We start from the raw sequence: 21377 nt of genomic DNA, 5'->3' as shown, positions 1-21377 counted from the left end.
CACATCCACACACCCCAGCCTTTTCTGGGATATATTAATTGCATATGCTTCAGTGGTGTGTAAGTCTGAACCAGGAGCTTTTCCCTGCCTGTTGGCTTTCCTCTGCTTTCTGTTGTATATGTTTTTTTTTGTAATTTCTGTGCCAGCAGCCAGTCTCTGTTACTATTCAGATTCAGTTGTCTGTCCTTCCCTGTACATATTGCTCCGGTTCAAGAAGTTTCCCCAGTTGCTAATATACCTAAATTCCTTTCCACCTACACTGTTTGCTTGCCCTTGGAGGTTTGGAATCTTTTGGAAAATGGAAAGTGTCTTTTTATACCATGGGTACAGAATACTGTGAAAACAAGAGAAAAACCAAATATTTTCAGCCGTCAGAGCTACCCATGAATCTCAGACTTCTCAGACAAAGTGGAGAGGGGAAAATTTTCCTGGTGTTTTAGGTACTAATCAGAGTTTGTATCAGTCTTGAGAAACAAGGTTTAAGGTGCTACAGGCTCCAGAACAGGTATCAAATGTATTTCAGCCAGACTATTGAACAGGTCCATCATGTGAAAGGTATTAAAACTTGTAAGCAAAGTAGGACCAAAGATCAGCAACTAATGGTGGAGAGGCATGGGCAAAAGTGGTGTGATTGCTGTGTGACATAAGGAATAGTTACTGCTGCATGACAGCAGTGCAGCCCAGAGATAGCTTGAAACTACATCAAGTAGTGCAATAGAAAATTTCCTTCTCATACTTGAGTAGAGCACCAGAGGCGGAGAAAGGATTTTCATTCTCTTTGATCATATCTTCACCTGCAGACCATATTCATTTTATTGTGTGATCATTTGATGAAATGGACATAAACATATTTTGGCATTTGTTTTCTAAACTTGAAGTTACCTGTTCTTCTGTATTTTCTCACAATAAATTCATACTCAGAATATTAAAATGAATGCAATTTTAAGGAATATAGATGATGTTTACTGAGGCCCCCAGGTATATTCCATGGCATTTCTTGATTTATGGTGTAAGTATCCCATCTAGGTTATAAGTTTGTGCTGTAAACCTTGACAGTATTTAATCCTCCCAAGTTTATAGTTGAAGTAATATTGGCACTCTTTGTATCAAAACTCAGAGGAACTTCCAGGAATTATTTTATTGTTATTTTAGCAAAATAACATATAAGACCAAAAAGGATGCCTCAATGATAGTTTAAAATGTTGAAAACTAAGCTGTAGATTACTTCCCAAGCAGCTTCCCTGTAGTTAATATTAAATGATTTCTTCTCTTCTTGTCGACAGGAAGATTCGGCTGACTGCGGTGGGGCCTCTGGTCTGAGTCCATCACTGTGGTCTATGGTAGCAATTCAGTTGGTCCTGCTTTGGCTCTTATCTGGCAGCAGACACTGCCAGTTATGACCTTGCTAAACCAAAACCTGCATAACTTAATCAAGACCTGGCCAAAACGATAGCCTCAGTTTCATTGTTGAAAGGGTCAGCTCGTGCGACAGCAGCAGAACAGCCGTGCTCGTGTCTGGTTATCACGCGTTGCGAGACTCATCGAGGCACCACGATGCCTGCATGTTGGAGTGTCAGATCCTTAACCGTGTGTGAATGCTGCATCATCTACGCCATCCCAACAGATTTCTGTACCTGCCCCGCTGGGGAAAGCTAAAACCTTTTGTTTATTCATTTGTTTGTTGTTGTAATCTTGATGACTTCATGTAAAAGGGCTCCCCTAACAATAGCTTAGGTATATGATTTTAATTTCTTTTAAGCTTTGGATATCTTGAAGATCTATATTCTTTTACATGAACAGTTGTTTAAAAACCAAAAAGAAACATACAAAGGAAAACGTTCTCCCCAATATACATTACTAGCACCACAATGTCTGCTTTTAACATTTCTTTTGTCCAAACTTGTTGAGTAAAATGAAAATACTGGCCAGTCTTCACCAGAAGTTCAGCATGATTGGAATGCTTTATGATGAGTGGTTAATTTTCCAAAATTAATCCTACAGCCAGCTAAGCTTTGGTAGGTTGATATTGTATGTAGAAAGGAGGGAAGGGAGAAAACTACTGTGTTTCAAAATACAATGGTACTGGAGAGTGTAACTAAAAAATAGATTTTCATCTTAAACTTGGTGTAATCTTCATCAGAAAAAAATTGTTAATTTCAATGTAATATTCACCTCCTTTTCACAATACAGTTACATATAAAGCTAATAGAAATTCTTCAAAGGCTGAAACAAAAATGCTTGTGAATAAAAAATGTCTTTGTGATATTTGAATGTTGGTTTCCAGGGGTATTTTGCATGATGATGATGCTAAGTTATTGTTTTTAAGTTTGTTTTCTTTGATGGTAGAGTATAGTTCATTGAAAAGATAACAGAGTGATTCTTGTATTGTGTGAGAAATTAAACATTGCAATGTGTTGCAATCAAATCATATTACATTATATTATCAAACAGAGCTCTGAATATACTGTGCAATGAAAAAGCTGAGAAAATAGGGTAAATATAGCTATTGTAACAAAAGGGTTGAGGTGGATTTTTTACAGAATAGCGATCTCACATGAAAACCTGTGTACAGATATTTTAAGAATATAAAAATCAGATTTAACACATTTATTTTTTTGGAAGTATATGTTCTCTAAAGTTCATATCAGGTTCCCCCTTTGTTTCCTTCATATAAACCCACCCATAATATTAAAACTTATGCTGTTGCTATTTATTATTGAAAATAGCATATTTAACAGCAAAATGACCTGATTGCTGCGATTAGAAAAAATATAAACAAATGGGGAGCCTTGAATCTATATGTATGCACATTGATACTTGATTGTGAATAATAACTCTAGAAGTTGTTTTTATACAACCTCATTGGTGATACAGGTTGGTGCAGTAAATTACAATATTACAGTGTAGCATAGTGTTGATGCAAAATATGATTTGCGCTTTTTTTTCTAGTTTTCAGAACTAAACAGTATTGCAAGACAGCTAAACCAATGAATGTGCAACTCTGCCGGTATTGTACAGTTCTGCTAACAACTGCAATATGCAAATATTAATATGGCACAATACACTAGCTCATTAAAAAAAATGCAAATCATCAGTATGTATATGCTGGCAATTGATTGATATAATTTTGATCATGCCAAAAGCTTAAGAAAATGATTGGGCATGCATTAATATCCTATGAAAACTGAAGAAGCTACTCAAAGCCATGGCATGGCTTGAACGATGAGACGTCTACAGTAATTGTACTCATGGCTGGTTCATTGTTTTTCATGTACCTTGGCTCCAGCTATGTATTTTCTCATGTTTGGAAATACAGTGAGTGAAAAACAGAAATCCTGACCTTTTGTTCAGTGATAAAATCTAGATTTAAAAAGAAAATATACCTAGTAATTTAATGGGGTTAAAAGTACAATTAACTGTTCTGGATGACCTCAGGTCCTCCTCAGGGAAGGTGAGCTAATGTTGATGATAAGGGTGAAGATAAACTTGGAGCTCTTCCTTCTAGTCATAGTGCTGTAGTTCTGTTCACTCTAGCACCAGTTACCACCTGATAAAAAAAATTGTTTGAGTGTTTCTAATGCCAAGACTGCATCCAGTGATTTTCCTTAATGTGGTCAGTTGACATTTTATGGGAGGAGCAAGTTTTCTAGGATTAGGCCAATAATTACTGCACTCACTGCTTTTACTCTGAGGTTACTTTAAATACTCGTTGGTTTGAGTTGTGCTCTTTTAATTTCATGTTACTATAATAAGTTCTCTATAGTTTTCACTTAACTTCCCAAAAGAAACCCTTCATGGACAAGTTGTACTGTTTAAAACACTTTGCCTTTGCTGGTAGGCCATGTTCAGAGTTACTCAATAAGTGCTTGATTAGAGTTTGTTGGAAGAAAGAAAGATGGCACAAATTCATGCTGCCACAGGAAACATCTGTGGCTTTTGCTCTCATCCCACTTCCCTTAGAGTACTCAGATGCAAAAGGAGGGAGAAGCCCATGCCATGCAGACACACAGCCCTCCTGGATGATCCAAAGAAGGAAATGTCCTTTGTTCCTCTCCTTCACCCCTCTATATGACTGAAGAAACGTGTTTCTATATAAACATTTAGCCTTCCAGCTAACATTATAATGCTCTATATGATTCCCATCTTATTAATACTTTAGAAAGTAGTGTGAAATTATATATTAGAATATATTCAAGTGATTTTCAAGACTTTTTTTTAAATACCTCAATATCTGCAAAATGAAAAACATAGACCAAAAATGCAATCTGAACTTTAGCTATCTCAAATACCAGTCTGACAGAAATAACTCACACAAATAAACACAAATGAACAAATTCTCATGCAGAAGAGTATCCTTATTCTCACAGTGCATCATAGTCATCTTCTCTTGTCTTTGAAAGGAGAAGCTTGATCCTAAAATTTAAATTATTTAAAAATATGATATACTGTAAAAAGCTGTTTTTTTTAAAGTCAGATAAAAGGCTCTGTCAATGGTTGCTCAACTCCTTTAAATAGTGCAAAGGGAACGGTTGGGACTGGTTCAGTTCACTCAGAAGTTGTGCAGTGTATTGTACATCTGACAAGTAACCACCAGTAAAGTTGTTACAGCATGGAACTGTGCAAAACATAATCTGAGGACTTAACATGAAAGGTTTCTTTCTAGTTTTTTTTTTCTTTTAAACAACCAGCATTACTGCCGAAACACTGACCGTGGTCCATATTTGTAACAGGTTTTTAACATGACATAGCAGGTCTGATTGACAAGATTTTTAGGTCCTGTACCTTTAAGACTTTAGTATGATCTTTTTCATGTTTCTAATGCTTGAGGCTTTACTGCTTAACTTGACAAAAACAACAGTGTTGCTGCCATTTGTAAGTTTTCCTACAATATTCCTTTTATTAACTTAAAACCTGGCCTTACTGGTTTCAAATAGGCAGTATCCCTTTTAAGTGACCTTTGCAACCCAAGTGTTACTTGCTGTGGTTGAGAGCTTTTTGCTGTCACTGAAGAGACATTAAGACTTTTTTTCCCATTAACACATAACAAACATGCTTAGTATGACTTAATTCCAAAACACGACCTCAATACCACTGATCCAAAAATTCAGATGCTAGCACACTGGTTGTTAAGAAATATATTAATGCCTGCAAGGCATTGCAATGCACTCGGGTGTTTTTGGAATGTCAACCTAAGGTGAAATCTTAATAACTCCTTTCTTAGGATAAATTTTACCCTAACTTCATCAGACATCCAAGCCTTTAACAAAGGCCACATTTATTATTATTTTGTTCATACCACAATGTTAATATTGTTAATACTCATTGTACACTATTGTAAAAAGATTAAAACAAAGCATCTGAATGCAATTCAAGACTTTTGAAAAGTTAGCCTCACCCTGTTCACAGCTACTTGCATCTGTCCTGTTTATGGTTTAAAAGAAAAACATCATCTTGAAGAAATATTTCATTGAGGCTAAAGGGATACTGTCTTGTTCAGATGCCATGAAATTGCGATTGTGATCTGACAAAGCTGTTTTCTCTTCTTGTGTTGTATGGAATGTCTGGATCATGCTTTCTGGGATATTTTTATTGAAATGCTCAGTGTACGTTTCTGCAAAAAAAGACTTGGTTGCTCTTACGAGGCAAGCAGGTCTTTCTCCCTTTTCTTGTGTTCTCTTGACACTTTTGTGGAACTTGACAAGCCTGGAAAAATAATTTTTTGTAAAAATTTGTACAATAATGTTATAAAAAGTTTATAATCCTAGAACTGTTGTGTTAATTATTGTGCAAAAACAGTATATTCAGAATAAAAGTTTATCATTTAAAATCACCAACTATTTTACTGTTTATTCTGTATAATAAAAACATGTAAATAAGCCTCTATTATTTGCTATATAATACTTCTGTGTTTCATATAATTAATCCTAAGTGTCTGAAGAGAGTGAAGACAGTGACTTAATGCAGGTCTTCATGAGGTTCAGAGAAGGATGCACAGCAACCTTCATTTCTGTTTCATTTATGACTCTGAAAATTATTTTTAAAAAAAGCGGGAAAAAAAAAACAATGAAAACTGAGGGTCTGTAAATCTCTTGATAAAATAAGAGTCTGAGACAGCTGAAGTATCCCTGTTGTCCTGAAACAATTGCTTTTGGAAGGGTTGCCATTTGCTAATTTATAAACACTGCTGAAGTCCAAGGGTTCATTCACATGGAGAAGCAGAGTAAATTCAGATGGCTCACATGGGTCCTGCCCAAGTTGTTGTCCCCACTTCTGACCAAAACTGAGTCGTGATCCAGTCAGCTTCTGTACTGCTGCTGTTCTTAGCTGAGGACTGTGATTAAAGTGGATGTATAAACAGGCTTGGGGTGCTCAGGAGGTGCTTTTCTGGATTTCAGACTTCCTGCAGGGGCACTGGCAATCTCTGTCTGAAGTGCAGGGCAGAAAGCTGCAAGTAGCAGCTGCTTTAGAAGCCTGAATTTAATCCTTGACTGCGAGTGTGACACAGCCTAGAGAGAATGGCAGTTGTAAAATTCTGATGGATTTACTGGATCCCTGAGGAGTAGATAAGAGGCTAAGAAATCAAATGCAGATTCTAGTGCTGCAAAGTAATAGATCACCCATGTGGAAATGCTACAAGGCAGTGGATGACACTGTGCATCAATATCCAGAGATTGCCAGCCTCAACTGGATTAAACATTGCTTCCTAACTACATGATTATCCCCACATGCTGAACGCACTCCTCCATGTTTTCTGTAGGCTGACTGCCATTGAGATGTAGAAATAAATAAATCCCCAAGATCCCTTTCTTGTACATGTTTAGTTTAATTGCTGTATTACAATGCACTAGTCATTAAGTAAAAGAGAAGACACTCTTGGACAGCACAAGGTTTTCCCCCCACTTAAGTTCCACTTCTGGAACTTATAAGCATCTTTGACCTCATCAGATGGATATGGGAATGGCTGCACTGCAGTGAGATATTCTATATTCATCCCTTGTGCAAATCAACCCAGAATGCATTTGGCCTGTCACATTCTATTATTTTGAGAGATGACTTCACATTGTCCAATGCAGCACTATTGCTGCTAACCATCTACAGAAATCAAGACATTATATAACAGGAATATTACAAAATGCCTTCATTGTCACATCTATTAGTCCAGTGCTCCTTGTAATGCTTGACTGAAAAATATGCCCACCCTAAACGGTACAACATTTTCTCTGTTGCAAAAGACATTGAGAACAATGTCTCTCTTTCCAATAATTTGGACATATACAAATAGACAAATATACAAATATATTTTTTTCCAAAATGTATGTGGGGGAAGAGGAAAGAAAAATGAGACTTTCAGGAGAATGGTTTAATCTAAATTCTAACTGTATTTCTTCTAATTGTTTTAAATATTTAATCATTTCTTTCTTTTTCAGATTGAGAATATCACATTCTCAGGAGCTGACTTTTCCTTTTAAAACCTTGTTCAGAAATCCAGACACCTTTTAGTGGAGTCTTCCCTTTTAATAGAAAATCTGCCTCTCTCTTCCTTTAGGGATTTTTAACCTTGTTTCTCTTCTGGATATTACAAATCTTTCCTTGACTAGATCTCCAAGTGTACATCTCATATTGTGTAGAACAGGTATTTGAACTTGGTATTAAGTGTTTCCTTTGAGGAAATTATAAGAATGTTTGTGATTTATCTCACCTAGCTGTAGTTGTCAATTGCTTTTGAGTTACTGTGCAGTGAACAGAGTTTAGGAGCTGGTTACACATGCTGCAAGGCTTAGCCAGGCTTTAACCATCTGCCTTGATTGGAAGGTGAATTCTTTAAAAAGACTTTTCTACTGCTATTTCAGTTGTATACCTTTTCAAAGAGAGGAGTTAACATATTAAGGAAAATCTTCATCTTCTTCTTCATCCATTACTTTTTTGTTTGTGTCTTTTAATGGGTTATTAGTGCTGCTAGTTTCTGACAGCAGTTTTGAGAAGGAAATATGAAATATAGGATTTCAGTGGTATTCACTCTTCCTTTTCAAGAGTATCTTTCAAATTTTTTTTCAGCCACTGAATTAGTTCTTTCATAAACAAAATAAAACATGTGGAGTTGGAAATGAAATGTCGCTCAGAATTTCCATTTTAGCTTCTGTGGCTTTAACCCAGACTCTTCTTGTGACCCAGACTCTTGTGATCTCAGACTCTGTTCCGTGGCTTGATTATTAAAAAAATAATTTTTTTGAGCAATGTAATACATACACTATGGAAATGTTAATTAACATGCCTGGAACAATGACTAACAGCACAATGTTTTGGTATGTGTGGTTAGCATGTATTATTCCTGTTAGTTATTTTGAGAGTCCAAGTACTGCACATTATGATATGAGTTAGTCAGATTGCCATATAAGCACTGGGATCTTCAGGAATTAATTAATCTGCAGGAATTAATTAGCTTTAAGAGAAAATTGCAGACACTGAGGGTCCCCTCTGCCTAAAAAGATACTGTAATACTTAATTTCAAGTGGGTTGGAAATTAGGAGCATTCTCCTGTCCTGTTTGTCTGTAGTCTGCACGAAAGAGAAAAGACTCCATGTAATGGCAGGATTTGCTTTTGACATCCTTTGGGAATACCAGTCTGGGAAATAACAGGCAGGGAAACTTTGAGAACCTGGGGCTAAATTTTATGCAGTGGGATTCACTAGGTGAGCACTAGATGTCTGTGTTCCTGGGCTGGACAGTGAAGATCCATGATATATAGAATTTCTCCCTATGGAATAGGCAGAGCTATCCCAATGGCCAGCCACGGGGAGTCTTATTGCAGTTTGCATACACACCTTTCTGTTGAAATTGAGGCATGAGGGTGCTAGATCCAGAGAAAGTCCAAACAGTGGAGATATATTCATTCAAAACTTGACTTTTCTGTTTTGCTGGATCAACCCAGCTCAATGTCTCGGCTCAGTAAATTCCCCCTAAGACAAGGCAGATGTGAAATCTAGGCTCATAGCTACCAGGAATGATGCAGACCTACATCTGCTTTAAAGGCCACGGCTATGCAGACATAGTGGAAGTGATGCCAAACTCCAGGCTCTGAGAGGAGCTTGTTTGGTGCCTGTGGTTGGAGCAGTCTGAGCTAACACTGAATGCCTTCCAAAGAAGAGGGGAGATAGTAGTGGGGGTGCAGGGGATGTTACTCATCTTTTGAATCATGTGCTTCCACGTATAATACTTGTCTCAAAAGTGTAAAGTTTGGTTCTAGTCTTTTTTAGTCTGAGAATATCTATTCTCAGAGAGGAAAGAATCTGAGCACCTACATGTAGAGGCAGCAATGACCTCTAGCCTATAGGCTGGATGGCTACCTTGAATGGGCTTGCTGTCAGGCTGTTGAAGATATGTCTGTAATAAGATGACTAATCACCTTTAAGATTTTTTTTCTTGTCTGGTGTTTTAATGGAATTTTATTACAGTTTATAGAAATTGTTATTATTTCATTTTGGAATGAGAAGAAATTTAGAGATAGGTAGAACTTGAAGATCTAGAGAGTTCTGGAAGGTTAAATATCTGTAACTATGTGCAAGACATCACATTTTTGTGTGTTTGGGGCCTCAAAACTTGACTTAAGTCAGTTTTGGTTCATAAATGCTGTGATTCGTAATTCTGAAACTAGGGAGTATTTCTAGGACATTTCTGAGAAGGGTATTTCTGTCATTAATCACTTGAACTTTCTGGTTTGTTTTTTTTTTTTATGTTTATGTCCAGTTCTATTCTAGCAAGTCATACAGTATCAAGTTTTAAAATCAGTCCTTAATTTTCAGTGAGTGGAAGGTCTCACCATCGACAAGGAAAACAACTGTGCTGAAATCTAAGCATTTAGAATTAGAAGTAGGAAACATTATTGACTGCAGATTTGGTTTTAGTAGACTATTTTAGGGCTTGGAAAATATGTTGCTCATTGATTCATCCAAAAATTTTCTAACCACTTGTGATGGTATCCAACTTTACATAACACTTAGGTGAGCCAGTAGTATGGAAGGACAGTGGTGACAGATTGTATTTCAGTTGAACATTGCTTTAGCTCTTGGGTCCTGGTACAGTTCATAAAGTTTCTTTTTCTCAAATGTGACTTGCTGTGTGACCAGAACTGTGAGGGTAATATGGCCAAGAGGAAAGTAAATTGTAACTAAACCATCCTGCATAGAAGGCACATCTGGCCTCAGTGCCTCCTGCTCTCCCCAAGGTGCACCCACCAGGCTGAGGTGATTGCTGAGCAATGCTAGCGCCACCTAACAATTCTCTGGGGGTGTTGTGTGTGTGTTGTGTGTGTGTGTGTTCAGTGTTGCCACCTAAGTGGAGCAAACTTGTCTATCTGTTTCCCTGTCTCCATTTATTAACAAGTTCAACAAACTACATAATATTTGAGCTGTCAGCTGCCTAAAATTACAGTGGGAAAAATTGTAAGTCGGACACAATAACTTCCAAATGCTTCCACACCTCTTGGGGTTTATAGGTGTTACACTAAGATTTTGAGGTATTAAGATTTTTCGGGGAAGTATGAACATGGACATAAATATTTTCATGCCTTTCAGATGCTACCCATAGGCTTCTCACAATCTGCCAGTGTGCTTTGCTTTCCAAGGTCAAAGGGCCCACTGTGCTTTATTCTGGCAGATGACATGAGTAAAACTGTGCTTTAAAGCATGTAAGACCTCCTTTGCAAAGCATGAAGGAGAACCTATAGTGTGATATTTGATCTTTTAGAATCTCTAGTTGAGTGAAATGCCTTAAATAGAAAATAGGCCTGTTCTGAATGAAAACCTATCCTGGGCACTGTGCAGATAGTCACCTTTATTGCTTCCAGAAGAACTTGTCTCATGTAAATGGATATTCTGTTACTAGAGAGATCTTTTTTAAGAGCTTGAATAGCCATTTAAAAATAACAGAATAGTGTGGAATGCTGTATTTTATAGCTTAGGTGTATTCACCGAGCTGTAACTAGCCCTGTACTGCCTTCACTATCTCTTAGGCTTTTGCTTGCAATTCAGTTGATTTATGCAATCCAAAGGATCCCAAAATCAAGTTCCAAAAGTGTAGATGAGGATAACAGCAGTAAGAGGAATAGTTTTATTTGTTTGTTTGGGTTTCCCCCCCACCACCACCACTAAACCTACCCACTCACCCAGAACACCCAGATTACAAATCCTTCAAAAGGTAGCAAAAAATATGTATAATTGAACTGATTACCATTAGGAAACACAATGTTTGTCATTGTTTCATATTAGTACCTTTCTGCACTATGTTTTGGTGTTTTTTTTCCCAAAGTTTACAACGTGTGTGTAATGAACCTGTATCAAAACAAAGCCCAGCTCTTCCATTTTGAAGTGCAACATGAAAAGAGTGCTATACAGAATATAAGCTTTCTCTAATAGTTACAGAATCTTTTGTTGACATTCCTTTTATAGGGAACTTAACAGCTATAGCTTTATAGGTTATCAGACACAGCTTTAATTCTTGGTAAAATTAAAGTCAGATATGCTGAACCAAATAGCTTGCTTTAAAATATGACAGAATCAGAAAAACAAAGTTGTTCAATCAGTAGTATATTGCTCTCTATATATATATTTCAGACTCTACAAGTACCTGAAAGAAGGCTGTAGCAAGGTGGGGTTCAGTCTTTTCTATCTAGTGGCACGTGCCAAAAGAAGGCAAAATGGCCTCAAGTTTCACCAGAAGTTTAGATGGATATTTGGAAAATTTTCTACACCAAAAAGATTGTTAGCCATAGGAACAGGCTGCTCAGAAAAGTGTTTGAGTCACCATCCCTGGAGGTATTTGAAAGACTTGTGGGAGTGGTGCTTGGGACCATGGCTTAGTGGTGACCATGAACATGCTGGGTTAACAGCAGAACTTGATGATCTTAGAGGTCTTTCTCAACCTGAAAAATTCTATGATTCTGTACCAGGGTGGTTGTATTTACACAGTATACCTACTCAAATTTCTATTTCTAATATTGCTCCTGATAGATGAACTGTCTATTTAAAACTTAAAGGTCTGCTTGTCCAAATTTAAATACTTGTTGACTTGCTCATTTGTTTGTTTGGGGTGGTTTTTTTTGGTTTGTTGGTTTTGGTTTGGGTTTGGGTTTAGGTTTTGGATTTTTTTTCTGACACTGTTGCATATCATAATGCACTTAAGACAGGGTTGTTATTTTCAAGACTGCCCAACATTTCCCTCTCAAGACAGAAACTTCAAGAGCAGATTGAAGGATTAACCACTTCTAAAAAGCAGACATAATTAAGGATAGTTAACCATTCTTGGTGGAGAGGGGAATCTTAACTGGACTAGAGAAGATAGCTGCTCTTTCTCTGGGCTAATGTCAGCAAGAGTCACTTAAGAATACAAAGCCATGAGATGCCAGACTCTGTGTGGGTGATGCTCAGTGTGGAACTGTTCCTGCACAAGCAGGAACTCTTTGAGGTTCTTGCTGATATCCAGTGAGGTTGGCATCCATACACTTCACTGCATAATTTGGGACCATGACAGTTGCTCTGTCACCTGCATGCCTGACTCATTTCTTGCCCTCCCTGGCCCATGCAGGCTGCTCACAGACCTCATCCCCTGTGCCCAGCAGTGCTGCTTGCAGCACCTACAGGCACCCTGCAAACATTTCTGCACACAGAGCATTACCCTCAGCCTCTGCCTTTGAGGGCATTTCTCACCTTTGGGCAGAAGAAAACCTGACATATGAAATTCATAATTAAAGCCAGAGATGATAAAATTTGAAAAGTATGTATAGAGTGTCTGGATACAGTTTTGCATGGACCAGTGCAATCTTTGGCTGTGCCAGGCAACTGTCTTTTGGAAACATTGGGTGGCCTGAAATTATTCTGTTTAGCTTTTGCTTATGTAAAAATGATCAATTTCATGACAGCATCTGTTACTAACCCAAAGGTCGTAGATGTCCAACTTGCATTTATATGAAATAGAACCAGATGCAGACTATAAAATGATCTGAATATTTTTTAAATGACTTCACCAATATTTTGTCTCATATTTTCTTACAATTCATGATTAATATTTTTAAAGGTTATTTATCTTTCATCTTGGTTTCCACTGTTGTTGACTTAACCTTAAGAAGGCTTGATAGAGCTTGAGAAGGAAGATCACTTGGTGAATGTATTTTTAAAATATATTTTAATTAGTAAAACATGAATTAAAGTCTGGAGAGTTATAAATTATAGATATTAAAAGAAAATTACGTGGGTTTTTTCCTTATTTTTTTCTCTCAAGAATGGGGTAAAGCTGAGGAATTTTTGTCCTTTTAATATCCTGTTGTGGATGATAAAACTACACTAAAGAAATTAACAACTTTTGACCCAACAGCTTTGATTGGTAGAGGTAGAATATATGCTGCAGGCTGTCTCTTTCCCATTTTGTATTGCTAGTATTAGGCTATAACAATTAAAGGACAAAGTTCTCATCTTTTTGGTGGCAGAAATTCAATAAATATTTGTCCTGAAAGCAAAACAGTATTTATGGAAAAGCTTTCTGAGGTTTCTAGTAAGGCTGTCTGGTTGCTCCAGCAAACAAAAGTTACAGGCAATTATCTGGAAACCATTTAGCACTTGTTTCACTATATTGCTGGGGGCCACACTGCACACGCATGAAGCCAAATATGTGTTTGAATATTTTCACTGAATAAAATTATTTTACAAAATTATAAATTTCTGTCTACAGCATGAATTCTGTTATTCTCCTTTTTGAAGTTACTTATTGTTTGAGATATGTCTGTTACTTTTGTCTTTATAACTTTTTTATAGTGTTCAATATATTTATTCTTAAAATGTTAAAAATACTGGTTTTAAGACTAGTACCTTAAGCTCTCAAGTGCAATTTTCCTAATGCCAAAAAGAAAGTAATAAAAAGGACAAAGTGTGTTCTCTACAAGAATTTTTGAAGTTATTTCAACAAATGGCAACATTATCAATAAAAACCTATTTGAATCATTACCACACCACATCTCAAGAATTATGTGACACTTGGTAACACATCAAACCTTCATAGGGAAATGAAATAATGGCTAAAATTGTGATGAAATACTGTGAACTTTGTTCTTTGTAAAAAATTCATATTCCAATTGCAAAGATTGTAAAGAGAATATTCCTATCACTTTCACATCTTCCTATCACTTTCCGAAGCAAATTGTGTTTTCACTATAACAGCCGAAGAAGTAAATGTATTTTCCTTTGCATGAGGTGCAGAGGTTGTGATGTAATCCACAAATGCAAGATGATAAACAATAAGTGAAATTAGAGTGCAGTGTAAGAAAATCTGATGACATATCCAACAACTCTGCTGTCACGTTTGTGACTTGCAAGGTAAAGGCTGTGAAATAACTCTTCCAGTTCTCTTGCTTGTTTTACAAAAGGGACTTATAAAACTGTACAACAAAATTCTTTGCTGTGAGGGTGAGGAGACACTAGAACAAGTTTGCCAGAGAGGTTGGGGGTGCCTCATTCCTGGAAGTGTTGTCAAAGCCAGGTTGGGTGGGGCTCTGAGGCCCTGATCCAGTTGAAGGTGAAAGGATGGATTTGGGTTTGCATTTTAAGAGCATCAGCACCTTCCTGCAGTTGCTAATTGTCCTGGTGTTAGAGAGCTATTCTATGTCTTACCCTAAAGTGTCTGCTGGACCCCCACCACCTTAAAAGAGAAGACTGTTCTCGTCTGGAAATGTAAACTGTCACATTCATAAATAAGAGATTGGTAGTGTTAAACCTCTGTTGAACAGAATCACTGCAGACAAATACCACCAACAATTGTTTTAGTGACAGTTGATCAACTGAAAATAACCCCATATAATAAACTTGGAAACAGATCTTTATTTGAACATTTATAGTCCATTGTCTGTGCAGACTGATAGGTCCAGTTTTCTAGGCTGAATTCATTCTCACATTGAGAGCTGGTTCAGTACTTTAGTCTAATAAAAAGAAATGTGGGTTTTATTTATAAAAAAAATTATTAGCTAAATTTGAGATTCTCTTTTGTTCAGTAACTTGGTTTCTTAGCTTTGAAAGTCTATTTTCTTCTTATTTTTCTATGAAAATAAAAGTTTTGGGGGTGGGGAGGGGGCTTCTTTTTTCCTTTTTTTTTTCTTTTTTCTCTTCATGCACCTGCACATTTTACACTGTTTTTTAAATAGCTGTGTTTGGTAGTTTAAGTGTTTCCTGTTACTAAAACAAATGCCTCAGTGATCACCAGAAACTGTATGTTGTTTGGTGACTCATGAAGCTTCTCAGAACACTTTTTAACCAAATAAATTAATGTAATTCATAACCACAAGGCAGCATTTACAATCTGTTTGAGGAAGACAAATGTGGGGTAATTTAAAACATATGTGATTTTCTTTTCTATTGGTGTCTCTTTTTTTCAACCAAGACCTGTGAAAATGGATTAATGATACATTTTTCTTACTCATATCTGTGCCCAAATACTCATTTTGCTGTCCATGCAAAATCATGTAAAGTGGAGAGAGGCTTTGTTTAAAGTGCAATGAAGACACAAATATGAGACGGAAACAAGAGCGTCATAGCAATATATAAATAAATAATGAATATATGAGATCGGTATCTTGCAAACTCAGGGCACGTGAGCATCTCATGTGAGCTGTCCTGCTGACTTCAGTGGAAAACTCGCGTGATTTCTTGAATTATCCAAACAAAAAATTTTTGCATTAGACACAGGAATGGCTTTAAAGTACATAATTGGCTTCTTTCTCTTTGAGGACTGCATGTTCTTGCATAAGTGACATTGAGGTCAGAGCATTCCTGCTTCTTAAAAGTTCATGCATGGGGATAATAGGAATAATTTAAAGAAATTAAACTCTTATTTCTTTTATAAACTTTTGAGATCATTGCTTTAAGTTCAGCATTTTATCATTCCTTTTGTAGTTATTCCTTTGCATTCCCTTGAAAATGCCAGAGCTTTGTCAAATGTGGCATCCAAGTATCTCATCGGTTTGGACATGCAGTGTTTAAAACATCAGTTTGCTGATATTCTGCTTCTGGTAAAATAACAAAGAAAAGGGTTCATAGTCAACATGGGAACTTCAGTGAGTTCTCTATTCTCTCAGAATTTATTAAAAAATCTACTTTTCAGTGTTTCCAACACACACACTTTACTTCTTAAGAAGTAAAAAAAAAAAAAAAACAAAACCCTTCAAAGACCCCAAAAAAACCCCCAAAGCTTCAACATTATATTGTATTAAAGCCAGAAAGGACTATGGTAACCAAAGCCAAGATTTGTCCAACTTCCCTGGATGTCTCTTCAGAAGGACAGTCACTACCAATTTGTCACATGATGGTCCTGATAGTAGAAACCTACCTCTTGGGGGATGTGTTGATACCTTCACCTCCCTTGTTGTCTTCCCAGGCCTGGCTGAAAATTCTGCCTGTCCTGTTAAGACCTTATTCCTGTTAGACTACTTAGGGGACTGTTGTGTAGGGTCAACTTTCATTATCCTTTCCAGTCCTGTCCTGATAATTTCTCCTGTTGACAGAAAAAAAGAAAAAAAAGTCACATGTATGTATGTAATAAAAACATATTTATTATCCTTGCACTAGCTTAGTGCTTTTGAATACTTTTTCAAAATAATATTGTTTAATATAAACTGTGCAGATTTGAAATTGCATTTTTCTCTTCTCTTTTGGATGACAAATTAACAGTCCATCAAGTTTCTCCTCATCCATAAAAGAATACTAAACAATAAGTTATTTACAAAAAGTGTGTAAGAAAGTTTGCTGCAAGAATGCAAACATCTAAAAGCTTAGAAAATCTTAAAAAAATCAGGGTGACAATGTGGGGTACATTAGATGTACTTCAACTCTGTGCTTCAGAGCTGTGATCCCATTTCTAATTACAATCAGCCTAAGGGAAGAAACAAGAGAAGCTTTATAAAAAATTGGCCCAAACCCAACCATATGAATACGTGTGACCCTTTTGCACAAGTGCAACCTAGGCAATGCAGGTGACTGACTCAAAAGCTTATAATATGCTCTCTGGCCTTAAAATTTATGGGTCACACTCCCAGTTCATATTCACAACTCATCTGGGATAAAATGCATCACTCTGAGAATCTGTTGGCATTTCTACACAGCTAATTACTGCTTTTTTGTATTTTCTCATATTTTGCATAGGACTGTAGCTTCTCTCCCATTTCACACTCAGTGCTGACACAATGCACTCCCTGCCCACAGGGCTTGCCTACTTTCATCTACAGGCGGGATGCTCAGGGCTGCTTTATCTCTGTGCTGGAAATAAATATGTACAGCAATTGTGAACTACACTTGCAGGAATCTCCCTAACAGCTCTGTTTGGGCCTGAGGCTGAAGTTAGAGTCTGCCTAAAAAGACAGCAAGAGCTGAGAGATGATATTAAACCATTCTGGCACAAACTAAGTCCATTCACCTCCCCCAGGTATTATGAACAGAAAAGGTTAAGCGGGCAGCTCAGCTAAGTCACTTCAGATGTGTATGGCAAGAATAAATAGTGTGACAACCCCACTGATGAGTTGCTGGCTTCAAGCAAACTGCAGTGCAAGTTTATGAGAGCTGTGAGCTGCTCTGAGCCTGGTACAGGCTGGGACTCCGCATGAGCAGACCAGCCACGTCCCAGAGTGAGTGCAGGCTCACAGGCAAGATTTTCTTGTTGCAAATCATTGACTTGGGTTGCCACAAGGCAGGATTTGGAAAGCATCATCTCAGCAATTTAGCTTCTGGAGGGAGCACTCCTTGAAGAAAATGCAAGTCACAAAATTTTGGCTGGCATCTCATTTGCTCTGAGTACTTTAGTCTTGATATAAAAGCCAAAAAGTCATTAATAAGTGAAATCCACACTAATCCTCCAACAATGTCAGCATGGTACCGGTATCAAGAGAAGAGGAGTCAGTCATTACAAGTGGAAACATCTCTCATCCAAAACAGTGCCCTGGTGACTCTGAGAATTCAGTGTTTATGCCAGAGGGTATAAAAAGAAAGATGGATAGAGGAAGAAAAAAAAGTCATGACAGTTTATCTGACAATGATCCAGTTAAACAGGAAGACAGCCCCTCTCAATATAAATCTTTAAAACTTTGTTGAAGTCTATGCTTGGCTGCACCAGCACTCATGACCCTTACTCATAATTTTGATTTTGTAATAACAGCTCAGCAGTCCTTTGGCTTTCTCATTTCAGATTACCAGGCTGCAAAGGCATTGAAACTTCCCATAAGCTCTGGGAAAAAAAAAAAAAAAAAAAAAAAAAAAAGTCAATTTTTAACACTACACCATTGGTTTTCTATGTGTGCAGTTTTTTTGACTGAGGAGAAGAAAACTAAAAGGATAATTTGATTGCTTTACTGCATATTTTGAATTCAAATTGACTGTAGGCTTTTAAAATGCAAATTCAATAAACCAGTGCTTAGATACACACACTTTAGTTTGCAGCTGCTTCTGATGTTAACCATTTATGCTGTAAATAGCATGAAGATGAGAAAGGAAAATTGGGTGATGTTCAGCTATGACATATGGACAGAAGTTTGGCTTCTGTTGTCTTGGAAAAACATAATCAGAAAAAAAAAAAAAAAACCAAAAAACAGGTATTCTACATCTTTGGGAAAATTGAGGCACACAATAGAAAGTTAGCCAAAGTTTCTCAAAGTTAGAAAGGCTGAAAATTTGGTTTGATTTGAGCTGTGAGTAAAGCTTAGCTCTGAAACTTATTTCTCTGCCAGAAACCATGCAGGTTTCTATTGAATTCCTCAGTGAGGTTTGTTTTTTTTTGCCTTTAAGAAAAGCATTTGTTCAAGAGTCTTCCAAAATTTAACACCTATTGGAATAAATGCTTTCTCATGTTTATTCTTCAAATTAATTACTTAATTAAAAACTAAGTACAAGAAATCTTGAGAATCCTGAATATTTAGTCATTGGGACATGCAGCTACAGTGCCCACGTCTGGAAGTTGCTTACAGCTTCTTTGTTACTCAAAGGCACATATTCCATAGCCATATACACAGTCCAAAGCTGATCTGAGTAGAATAAAGCACTACACAGTGTCAGGTTGTCAGAGAAGAAGTCCTGGGAGATGTTTTGCAGAGCCTCCCCGCCAGCAGCCTGACAACACCTATGTCAGAACAATTCTACACAGCAAGAGGCACAGTTTGTGTGAAGCGCTTGGGAATTTACCTCCTTTCTTTTTGTGCTATCAGCTGCTATCACAATCTATCCCTCCATGATTGAAAAAAGAAAATTATGATGTTCCAGGTAATAACACTTCTGCTCTGTGAAATCAGTCATAAAGGGGCATAATGTAATGCTTTAATTGGATGCCATGTCCTCAACAGCCTGCAGTCCAAAGATGTCAACTTTACCTAAAGCTTTTGAAAGCCAGAAAGGAAGAGATGGCAAATAGTAAGATAAATAATAGGTTATGAGGCAGAATGAGATTGTGGTTTTAGCAGGGAGCTGTGGAGCCAGGGAGGGTTAAAGGTGATGGAGGTGACAGATATTTTGTAGAAACTGAGTACTTTTTTTACTTGAAGGGACTTGTTATTTAAAGGCCCACATTTTACCACTGCAGAGATCTCTGAATTCTGAAAAATGTTTGAACTCTGGTAAATGGTTGAACTCTGATGCCATTACAAATATAAGACTTACTGTGGAAAGTGGAAGGAGATGGCATCTGAGAAAGCCAAAGCCTTTTGTGGAGGATTGAGGCACTGAGAATATAGGGATCTTTTTCTAGAAAAAGAAAAGACATGCCATGCAAAAGGTCCCAATGCCATATAGCTGATTTAAATAATTTCTGAGAAATCTAATTGTGCCTTTTCACTACTCCATTAGGGTTCTGAATCTCATTCAAATAATTTCTTGTCTACAAAGAAATTGCAACAGCATCTGTATTATTTCTTTCCTTGTCTTTTTTTTTTTTTTTGTATTCCTTATCTTTGCCTTTCCCATTTCTCATCTTTAAAATGGGAATTTTAAAGAAGACCCAAGGAAAAGCTGAGCAGCTTTTAGTATAAAAGCAGGAGGTGGGATTTGTTTTCCCTAATTTTGTGGCTGTATTCTAGATGTTTACTATTGAGCCTAATACTTGGCTTTCTGCCTGGTTCAAAGTGATGGGTTTAGCCATTATCTACCTTATCTTTAATGTCTCGTTTTAGGATGAGAGGACATTCACCCCAAAAATGCTGCTTCTGTCTTCTGCATAAGAGACAGCTGTACACTTTCACTGTAGCACAGGCTACACTCTGTGCTCAGAATTATCCTGTGCAGTATGCCCAGTTCAGCCAGAGACATCCTGTAGGATCTTTTGCAAAACATCCCATAATTTCATGCCCATTACCCGTATATAAACCTTTCACTGATCACACAATAGTGAAAGGTTTTCAGACCTCTGTCTGATGCCCTGTGAGACTGGGTGTTGGTCAGGGCAGGTGATCACCTTCTATTCCTATTTGGAACTATGAAGTATTACACTGATTGCAGTAATTTTTAATGCCATGCTACCTTTTCATTAATATTCTTTAAAACACCTCGAAGAGGTGAAGTACTGAGAGTTATTTAAAGTTAAAATAATGAGAAAAAAAGCATAGCTATGAGTTGACCAGAAGACTGAGAGAACCCTCTTGGGGAAGTGTAGGTCAGGGCTTGTGCAGTTCTGTAAACAAAAAAGTGTAACTTTTAGTCCAGCTTTATGGTAAATAGCTTTAGGTCTGCCTAGTGTATGACTCCTAAGAATCTTTATGCTTCCTCAGTGGAAATGACTGGATTCTTAAAAATATGAATTATTGAATTCTGTAAAGGTAGTCCAGGCAGGAAAGCTAAAACTGATTTAAACAGAAGAGTGCAGCCCTCTGTGATTCTGACATTTCTAAAGGTTTGGAATTTATTACGATAACAAGGCAAATCCTTCTGTTTTCCAGAAAGGAACAAATCTTCTCCAAACCAATAAATTAATTTTTGTAATTTTTGTGGATAGACATGCAATTTCTCTTTTCCTCTTTCAAAATCCAGCATTCAAAAATAGGTTGGTTTTTCAAAGATTTATTTATTTTTGGATATGTATGAAACACTGTCTTGCCATGACCTGCATAATTTAGAACAGGACAAAAACACATGTGGGATTTCTCCTTTAATCAATGTCAGTTCCATACACCCTGCAAAGGGATTTTCCAAGGGTTAATATATATTATGTATTGTCATTCTTGATTTCTTCTCCATATAAATAAGATAACATTTCTACTGAAGTAAGGTCCAAGTAGTACTCCAAGCTTATAGCTCTCTAATTCTTTTTTACCATTAAGAGTTCCTAGCACCTTTACTGAAGACCAGCTGTAGCTTCCAAAAACCACCAAAAAC

The 21377-nt window shown here is 37.0% G+C and overlaps 1 protein-coding gene across 3 annotated transcripts in view; it reads left to right on the top strand.

Annotated features, from left to right (window-relative positions):
- Window positions 1-5830, top strand: part of CACNA2D1 (calcium voltage-gated channel auxiliary subunit alpha2delta 1) — a 359280-nt gene extending 353450 nt beyond the window's left edge. For all 3 annotated transcript variants that reach the window (XM_041474556.1, XM_041474555.1, XM_041474558.1), the window contains one exon: window positions 1284-5830. In XM_041474556.1, coding sequence (XP_041330490.1) covers window positions 1284-1400 — 117 coding nt within the window. In that variant the 3' untranslated portion in view covers window positions 1401-5830. The remainder of the gene's footprint in view (window positions 1-1283) is intronic.
- The last annotated feature ends 15547 nt before the right edge of the window (window positions 5831-21377 follow it).

Source organism: Pyrgilauda ruficollis, unplaced genomic scaffold, assembly GCF_017590135.1.
Source record: "Pyrgilauda ruficollis isolate IOZ18807 unplaced genomic scaffold, ASM1759013v1 scaffold33, whole genome shotgun sequence".
NCBI classification, from domain to species: domain Eukaryota; kingdom Metazoa; phylum Chordata; class Aves; order Passeriformes; family Passeridae; genus Pyrgilauda; species Pyrgilauda ruficollis.
The sequence above is the reverse complement of the archived record's forward strand: the minus strand, read 5'-3'. Positions and strand labels throughout refer to the sequence as shown.